This window comes from Atta cephalotes, assembly GCF_000143395.1.
Source record: "Atta cephalotes unplaced genomic scaffold scaffold00003, whole genome shotgun sequence".
NCBI classification, from domain to species: Eukaryota; Metazoa; Arthropoda; class Insecta; order Hymenoptera; family Formicidae; genus Atta; species Atta cephalotes.
In genome coordinates, this window is record NW_012130067.1 from 8,721,614 (window position 1) to 8,731,812 (window position 10,199).

Consider the following 10,199-nt stretch of genomic DNA (forward strand, 5'->3'; position numbering starts at 1 on the left):
CTAATACTATATATATATATATATATATATATATATATATATATATATATATATGTATATATACACATATGTATATAAAGATAATATGTGTGCACACATCACACACACATACACACATATATATTAAATCTTATATACAAGATGCAAGTAAAAAATGCAATATTATTTTACATCTAATTTTTGCTTTTTTTCATAACAGTAGATCTATAATAAATCAGTAACCTATAATCTTATGTCCATTTCCAACATAGATTAACTTTAATCTTGGTTCAACTTAGTCTCATCTTTTTCTAATCTTTAGAATTGGAAAAAGACGAAGAGTAAATTGAAGATTAAAATTAATCTACATTGGTGGAAACGGCATTAGAAGTTGGCTGCTGTTGAACTCTGCCGATTTACTAATTTCAATCAATCCTGGCTCACCGATTATTCTTTAGATTCACTTCTGACACATCAATTACACTATCAGTTAGACTATCAACTTATTGCAGAACAGACATGATATATGTAAAATATATTCTTATAAAAGTGTGATAATCCTTCCCTTTATGCTGATTCTATAATGAGTCGATAGTCGGAACTCTTAAGTCTTAGTTTTAATCTAAATAGGTGATTGATTTTTGCATCTACTAATTGTTAGTTATACAATGAGTCATTTAGCTCGACTAATGGGAAGGAATAAAGTCGAATTTGGTCAGCCTTAAGAAAATCGGTGAATTTAATCGTACAAAGTGGTTGTTGACCAGTCAATTGAATCGTAAAGTAACTTTACCGATTCAACGATAAAATTTAGGACTCCCGACTACCAACTCATTGTAGAATCAGCTTTAAGGTTAGAAAGCTTTCCATATTTTTTATTCAGGATGATATTAACATAATTATATCGAGAAATATGTTTTTATCTGATGTAACAACGTAAATGTTAAATTTAGGAGAGAGAGCTTTAAACTTAATGATATTTAAAATGATAATGTACTTACCGATCTTTGCAATTCTCCCAACCATAATGACGCTTTTCCTGGTTCAGTCGGATTTGTATTATTATATAAAGAAAACACGGCCTGGTAAACAGTCTCCAGGTTCGGCGGCGAATCCATGTTTTAGAGAATATTTGGGTACCGCGAAATACCCATGCAGTCAGACCCTGGCTGACAAACGGATGCGCTCGAGGCCGAACCCGCCGAAACGCAGCCGAACGTTTCGCTTTGATTGGCTTTGATCCAAGGACTAATCAGGACTAAAGCGGAGAGCACAGACACTTGCATAATGCATAATGCATTGTGCATAAGAGAATCAACCAATCAAAATTCTTCTTTTCCATGGAATGAGAGGAAAGGAAAGATTCTGATTGGTTGATTCGCAATGCATTAATGCTATGCGTTATGCAAAAATCTGTGTTCCTCGCTTTAGGGCCGTAGCACACGTAATGCATAAGAAAATATGCCAATCAAAGTCCTTCGTTTTCTTCCTTTTCCTAAAATAAAGAATTCCGATTAGTTGATTTTCTTATACCTTATGTTTTATGCAATTGTGCTCTCCTCTTAAGGATATATCCACACAACTTATATAGTTGCATAAACGTATGCATAAAGAAAATTATCCAATCGCATTTGTCTTATAAAGATATGTAAAATGTGATTGGATAATTTTCGTTATACATATGTTTATGTGGCTATGCAAGTTGTGTAGATATATCCTAAGGGCTTCACACATGCATAACAGAGCATATGCATAAAGTATTCATCGTGTCACACGTCGCTCATTACTCATATTCAGCAACAAATCAGTCACGTGATTTCATATATCGCTCATATAAATGGATTAGCAGCGATTAATTTTGAACAGTAATTATATTAATTATGTCGTGTAAAATGCTCTAAAGTCCAAAATGTCATATCAAAAACGGTATTAGGATATAAAGAAAATTATTCAATTGTATTTCTCTTATAAGGACGCATGTAAAATATGATTGGATAATTTTCTTTATGCGTCAAGTTGTGTGGATATACCTTTACGTGCAAGTTGTGTGGATATACCTTTACGATTGGACCTGTCAAGTTGATGCAATTGTGCACAACAAAAATAACGCGAACTATGGCAAAAAATCGGTTCTACATTAGTTGCAAGCTGATCGTAAGTTTGTTGCGACAATATGAAGCGTTGATTTCAAAATGCAAGCTTCAGAGTGGCTGATCAGCTTGTAACTAATGTAGAATCAGCTAAATAAACTAATAGCATTAATGCATCTATATGCATTAATGGATGTACAAATTTAAAAAGAAAATATAAAAAAAGAGACTTTGGGTTAATCCTTTATTTGAAAACGACTTAAATTTAAAAAAAATTATTATTATTAAAAATTATTAAAAATTATCAACGAATAATCGGTTATATTCAGTTATATTTCTGTACATCCATGTGTCAAAATGCTCTTTTCATGATCATTTCACATATACTGCAAGTATGTTCACAACAGCCATCTGAAAATTTTATAAAATTATCGCAAATAATAACGAATAATATAATAATTAAATAATAATAATAAATAATAATAATAATTTAATAATATACTAATTAAATTGGTATAATACATTGAGCGATCATAAAGAAAAGTCTATGTCAATAAAATGGGAAATAAAATGAAAATAATTAGAATTAAATAAGATAAAATCACACGCAACAAATTTTTTATTGATAAGAAATTTGTATTTATTTATTGTGAATATTATTTAGAATATGGACATCACTACGAAATTAAAAAAAAATGTACTCATTCGATATGTTTTCATTCAAAATGAAAGAATCTGACACAAAAACGTGGTGATATGCTTCATGAAGTAAATTATTAAATGTAGAATTGGGTTACATTCGAAAATATTACCCGAGTGCTCCTATCATTTTGTATTTAACACTGAATAATAAGATAAAACACTCGGGTAACGTTTACATTACACAGCTCTAATAACTATTCAGGGCTACGTTCCAAAACTTCCTTTTCGAGGAAGATCTTACTCTATGTGCTGTAGTATATGTCATGTGTACTATATATTTCGAGTAAAATTTTCCTCGGAGAGTTTTGGAATATAGCCCAAGTAAAGAAAATGTATCAAATGAATACATTTTTATCAAGTTTCGCGATGATATCTCTATTCTAAAGCTACATTCCAAAACGTCCTCTCTGAGGAGGAAAATTTTACTCGAAATACTGTAGTATACATTACATGTATACTATATATATTTAATATAAATAATAATAAAATTTTTCTAATAATAAAGAAAAATAATAATAAAATTAAAATAATAAAATTTTTTAAATAAGAATAAAATTTTCCTCGGAAAAAATATTTTAGAATATAGCTTAAGTAAATATCTTTATTGTATATATATATATATCTTGCTATTTAATGTTTAATACAAACTTTGCATACGAACAATGTCGCTAAAAATTGGATTAATCCAACTTTTCAACTTGTCGCTGGCAATAAGAAAGTGCAAATTGAGGAAGAATTCAGTCATGTGATCTTTTATCGCTGCAACAAACGACTTTAAGATTGTACTTTAACATAAGACCGCTAAACCAATGAGCATCTTATGTAAATCAATATGACATTATGCTAGAAGTTCATTGGTCCAGTAGTCTTATGTTATGCTTATGCTCTGTTATGCATTTCATATGTGAAGCCTTTTAATTTCTAACGAGTATGAATGATGTCGGATATATTTTATACACCGCAAAACCATAGTAATACATTCTATTTAATTGTCATATCACGTCATACTTTATACATTAGAAATGCATAAGTCACTTTCATAAATACACTTATATAAATTACGAAATGTATATAGAATTATAGAAGAGAGGAAAGGGATGGAAATTAAAAAAAAGTATTGAAAGTACAGCCAAAAAGAATAGATATGTAAAGCCGGTCACAGAAAGATTGCAACACTTTTTCTTCGATGGACTTCGGAACGCAGCTTGCTCTCCGAGTGATTGGTTCTTACTCGTAGATCTATAAAAAATAAGAACCAATCGCTCGGTGAGCAAATTGAATTCAGAAACCCATCGAAGAAAAAGTGTTGCAATCTTTCTGTGACCGGCTGTACATATCTATTCTTTTTGGCTGTACTTTCAATACTTTTTTTTAATTCCATCCCTTTGCTCTCTTCTATAATTCTATACATTTCGTAATTTATATAAGTGTATCTTATGTAAGTGACTAATGCATTTTTTTATCAAGCTCGAACCAGAAACGTAAAGTGCATTTCCACTGAACGCTTTAACATCAAGATATCAGCTGACACCGTGATTTTCATTTATTTTATTGACTTGTTGAGGAGAAAGATGTATTTTTTTAGTTTTTATTACAATATAGATAATTATTTATATATTCTATATATATTATTTATCATTATATATATCATTGTCAACTAATAGATATTGTAATTTCAATCTGTCCAGAATCTTTTTTAAACTCTTCATCAACACTTTTATGATAAAAAATTGATTGTGGAAGTAAAATTTATTTCCACCGGCCGTTTTTCAACAATCAGTGTTCGGTGTCGAATCTACTATTGCCTATGAGGATCCGGGCTTACTTATTTGTTATTTTTAAAAAAAGATTTATTTATATTTGAAGAATTATTTTTATTTTTAAAATTATTTTTTTATTTTGTTTTGCATAATAAAATTTATCCTTATAAATGTATACATATAAATCAAGAAATTACTTTTTATTTACATTATTTTGCACAAGATTACATTTATTTTTATAGGATAAAATTTATTATTGTCTACCAATGTGCACACCTATACCGAAAATTTTTTCAGAAATATCTCAGAAATATTTTAACTGGAAAAATGAAATACATAAAAATTGCAAAATATGTTTGCAACATTTCTAAGCTCTGAAATAGCAAAATGTCCGCGTTTCTTGCACATGAAATCTTGTTGAAAGGTTGATATAAGTTGATGAAATCTTCAACTTATAGAAAGAATTTGCAATCTTCTTAAAATATTATTAAAAAGCTTTCAGTTATTTCTAGTACAAAAATAATATTTAAATATATACTTAGTTGATACTTAAATAATATTTAATTTTATTATGAATTTGCTATAATGAATTTAAATATTGTTTAAGTATCAATTGAACATATATTTAAATATCATTTCTGGAATATTTGAAAATTATTAAAAGTTTTGTGATTTATTTACAGATTTAAAAAATAATAAACTTAAAATATTTTTCAAAAATAATAATTATACTATTTTGATTAATGAATCATAATATATGTACGCACATAAATACATAATCACTATTAAACTACTGCAATTTCCATATAATATCATTATTCATATTCAAAAGTTTTTCTACTACTAAGGATGTTTTGTACATATTTTCAAAATAACAAAATTATGAAAAAATTACAGATTATTCAAAATCACGTTTAAATATAATTAATACGATAAATTTGGTGACGGTTTATTATCTGTCATAAGATATTTTAATAAATAGTAATATTTTTTTAAATCTGCGGTTCAATAAAAATATATGGAAATATATTATAAAATATATTATAAAAATATATTATATAAAATACATGATAAAAATCTCAGTTTTTAAATATATATAATAAGTATATTATGTATTCAAGATTATTTACGTAGAGTTATATGATGCGACAGCAATGCATGAATTAATTATTCAATAAATAAACAAAATATTTATTTGATCTGTATCTTTGTAACTAATCAGTAAATTTTTGTAATTAATCGCAATAAAACTTTGCATAAATTATTTTGAATATTTAAAGTACTTTTAAAAAAAATGTAAATTTAAATTTTTTATAATTTAAAAAATTTTCGTTTTTAAATAATAAAAATAATAACAAAATAAATAAATTACAAAAATGTATTAAACAAAAATATAATCTTAACACAACTTTCATATGTATATATAGTTTATTTGAAGTGTAAATATTAAACATACTTCTAAATTAGTTTTCTTTGCTTAATACATCCTTAAGTAATACACCTTAAAGTAGAACAAGTCACATTAACATCAAAATAATATTAAATTGAATCGTGATTGACCAAAAAAATTACTTTTAGTGAATATTTTGGATTTTAATATCTTAATGATTTTTTGGTTTTTCAATTTATTGCATATGATAGATTTTAGAAACACTTCTTTGTTAAAACATTTATATAATATATTGCACAATTTTTTCAAAACTGTTGCATATAAGATGTGAAACATTTCTGAAAATGTTCCACAATAATTATTGTATGGGCAATAACATATTTAATGTAATTCATTAATATAGTTAATAATAAAAACTTACGACTTTTAGCTTTATCTATTTCTTTAGAAGTATTCATCTTTGTGGGTTATATTCTTCTAAATTTTTAAGTAAAATCAATATTTTTATTATTAAATAATGTTTTAATTGACAAATATCAATCGTCAATTTTAATCGTGACCTGTTTTGATGAAAAATGAGCGTTAACTTGAAAAGGCACCTTAATTACAACAACATGGCGGAATATGGTGTCACGGTCTCATTGGCTTAAAAAATGTATACTGAGGTGCATGATATGGGTTGTCACTGTTGACAGTTGTTGATAAATTGACTTTGATAAATTAAAAGAGGAAATTTCTGTACGATTGTAATCCATGATGAGTGATTATAAAATACCGCTAATCGAGCCGACTATAGATTATGCAAAGGTGTCAATGAGATTTTGACGTTTCTCGTGCATACATAATCGGCCGAATTTGACAATGCTCCACGATAATACAGGGAACAGACTTCAAAATGATTTGTGTTCTAGGTACCGCCAATCAACCAAAAGCGAACGGTCTCCTTCATAAATCATTTTATTACTCATACCGTCACGTTTTTGAATAAATTCGCCTTGTCGTGCGAGGAGAGATTGTTTGATTTCGAAAATAAGTTGCAAAAGTTGGAGGCGTCGTTAGAAATATTAGAATCGCGGGTATGTTTGCGAAGTGCATAAAAAGAAATTATAAAAGAAAAAAATCTTTTACAATAAATTATCTTGCGCATAGAATATATTTATCTTTTCACAAATATTTTACTTTGCCTCTGTATAGTTATCTTCTATACCTGGTTTAGAACAAGAACATAATAAAGAATCAAATAATGTTAATGAAGATAATACAAGTAAATTAGTAGAAATACATAAAGTGGATGAACCTGATAATAGTGAGATAGAAGAGCCCAAGGACGAACAGAAAGAAATACAATCTGCTAAAGATCCACGCTATGAAAAATATTTCAAAATGTTACATTTTGGTGTACCAAAACAAGCAGTTAAATTAAAAATGGAACAGGAAGGATTGGATGTGTCTATATTAAGGTAAATCTTATTATTATTTATCTTATTATATTTTTCTTATTAGAAAGATATTTACATATTTATATATTAATATGATTAATAAAATATATTTACTTTCAATTTTAAATGACAAGATTAATAGTCACACTTAAATATTGACCATATAATTAATTTATATTTTTTGTGACAAATAATTACTATACACATATATTTACCTCAATATATCTATTTATACATAGCATAAAATAGCATAGCAGTTAAAATACTCCATTCTTTTTTTTATTTTGCTAGCAATTCACAACAAATAGTTTCTGTACCACGGTTGTCAGAAAATGATGAGAATCAAGATGAATAAATATTAAGGTAATTATTTTAATGTTGTATTGTTAATTATTTGAAGTATATTGGATGTTTTTGCATTATAAAATACAGAATGAAGACATGTACAAATCCTTGATTTATTTATTTATTAAATACAGAATGTAAAATATTGAGTAGCTTAAAACTGAATCATTTGACCCTGAAAATAAAAAATAGTAGATTGTCAGTCAGAATTTATGCATGTTCATTTTTATTTGAATATTTTCCAGATTGTATTGATCACCTTTCTCTTCTTGTCACCTCCCAATTCGAAGTGCTTGCATCTCTTCAATGGAATTTGTTTTCTATATTTGCATTCCGTGCACTCCATCCTTAGTACAATTTTCTTTGTTGTTTTTGCCTAAAATAATGTAGAAAATATATTTAGTAAAAATTGATATGTTACTGTTATTGTTATGAATTAAATTATAGGCAATATTCTTAAAAAACATTATAATGAATTAAAAAAATCTATTTTTTGTTGTGTACTGCACTGGACAGATTGCATTAACATTTCCTTTTATACTTTTGTCAAACTTCAAATACTTAATAATTTCAAACGATACAACTAGTTTAGCAAAAAGAACAGATATAATGTATACATCTGAATTCACATAAAAGATGTAATAATAATTTTATTCGTTTTGTTATATTAAATAAATATAATTTATTATTACTATTGGATTACTATTTTTATTCTGTAAACTTGTCATCAAGCACATACTTTTTTTCTGAAGATGGGCTTTGTTTGACCACCAAATCCTTGCTGTTTGCGATCATAACGTCTTCTGCCCTGCGAGGCATGTCTCTCCTTACTTTTCTTGTATTGTGTCACTTTATGATTCTTGTGTACCTTGCATTTTTTGCAAAAAGTACGCCTTTGCTTCGGCACGTTAACCTATAATCATGTAAAATGTTTTTTTTCTAAGACTATACATTATTCTGTAGAATGACGAAGTAATCAATCTTCGAGGTATCGAGCTGGTTTCTAATCCTTATAAATAATTCGAGTAAATATACGCTACGCATCATCGTGTTGCGTAGAGTAAAAACATTTCGTACTGTATAATTCCGAATAAATAGGTTATGTCTCCTCACGAATTATTGTAGTAACAGATATTCACACCAAATTGCGGTAAATATAATTAGAATTGTAAACACTATTTCGCGAAGTGAAAGATTCTGAAGATTTCTAGAATATTCACGGATAAAAACTTGTGAAAATCACGTATCAACCTACCATCTTGTCACGTATCGAAAGAAAAGGGAGATTTAGTTCGACCGGAAATCGTGGCGCCTATAATGAGTATAGTAGCCACATAGCGCGCCACTGAGCATGCGCTTTGTCCTCATTGCGTTGCAATAAATTCCGAAACCTTGAGTATATTTTTTGCGTTGCACATACATAATTATTAATAATACGACCGATGCTACAATATTTACGAATTCCAACTGCGCACGACATTATCGCGAGAGGAAACACTTGCGGTTTAGTGTGCAATTAATAAAGTCTCTGTGAAACCACTATTGGATTTACGCCATAACACAACTGGCATCAAAATTATATAAAATACCCAATCGATAAGTGCAATTTTATATTAACCTACCCTTCATTATTCCGCGTTACATCGGATATAAATAAACGAGCATAAACTTTGCACGGTGGATCCGGTCTAATGATTAACTTATCTATTTAATAATCTTATGCGATGAACAAGTAACGTGTGCGTACATACAAATGGTCGACATGCAGTGACTATATGTATACACGTGAACTAAACAACAAATATATATTTCTATACACACACACACACACACACACACGCGCGCGCGCGTTTCTTAAATAGCGCTCACTAATCAGAAGATTTGTCCGCATCGCGTGCTCCAACATGCTCCAACATGCTTCAACATACTCCTATCATAGTTCCTAGCTCCTATTCACTCCAATTCGTTCGTCAGAGTGAGTAGGAGCTATGGGGAGCACATTGGAACATACGGCACGCACAAACCTTTAATATGGTATATATATGATATATATCCTAATCAAAAATTGAATCGAAAAGTTCGAGCCATTTTTTTTCTACAATGCTCAAGCAATTATTACCGAGTAAAGATAATCCAATCGGCGTCGGCTTTTAGTTGAGTACACGTAAGTGAGCTGCGGTGTGCTTGATAATGTGCATGTAAGCGCATACATTATCGAGAACGCGGCTCACTGACGTGTGCCCATTCAAAGAACGGCGGTGATTGGACTATCTTTACTTTTACGATTGAATTAGCTTTATATTTAGTAATAATTGTATCATCGAGCGTTGTAGAAAAAAATGGCTCAGGACTTTTTCATTAAACTTTTTATTAGGAGTAGCGCTGTACGATTATTGGGTGCTGTTTAAGAAACGCTATAATATATATATATATATATATATATATATATATATATATACACACACTACTAATAAATAAAATAAAAATAATATAT

The 10,199-nt window shown here is 28.5% G+C and overlaps 3 protein-coding genes across 4 annotated transcripts in view; 1 reads left to right on the plus strand and 2 right to left on the minus strand.

The window, feature by feature from the left end:
- Window positions 1-1,097, minus strand: part of LOC105625644 (transportin-3) — a 9,865-nt gene extending 8,768 nt beyond the window's left edge. The window contains exon 1 of the mRNA XM_012206966.1: window positions 981-1,097. Within this exon, the coding sequence (XP_012062356.1) occupies window positions 981-1,097 (117 nt within the window). The remainder of the gene's footprint in view (window positions 1-980) is intronic.
- A 5,546-nt stretch (window positions 1,098-6,643) lies between these two features.
- LOC105625645 (WASH complex subunit CCDC53) lies at window positions 6,644-7,810 on the plus strand. Its single transcript, XM_012206967.1, has 4 exons — window positions 6,644-6,728; window positions 6,833-6,997; window positions 7,116-7,381; window positions 7,652-7,810. Exons 1-4 carry the CDS (start codon window positions 6,675-6,677, stop codon window positions 7,713-7,715), a joined length of 549 nt encoding a protein of 182 aa, XP_012062357.1. The 5' UTR covers window positions 6,644-6,674; the 3' UTR covers window positions 7,716-7,810.
- A 3-nt stretch (window positions 7,811-7,813) lies between these two features.
- LOC105625646 (60S ribosomal protein L44) lies at window positions 7,814-9,454 on the minus strand. Of its 2 annotated transcripts, none has more exons than XM_012206968.1 (4): window positions 9,443-9,454; window positions 8,445-8,618; window positions 7,965-8,081; window positions 7,814-7,880 (listed from the first exon to the last, which is right to left on the minus strand). In XM_012206968.1, the coding sequence occupies exons 1-4, from the start codon at window positions 9,452-9,454 to the stop codon at window positions 7,860-7,862; spliced, it is 324 nt and encodes a 107-aa protein (XP_012062358.1). In that variant the 3' UTR covers window positions 7,814-7,859. The 2 variants fall into 2 exon arrangements, with proteins under 2 accessions (XP_012062358.1, XP_012062359.1); XM_012206969.1 differs by lacking the exon at window positions 9,443-9,454 and adding an exon at window positions 8,961-8,976.
- Window positions 9,455-10,199: the final 745 nt, after the last annotated feature.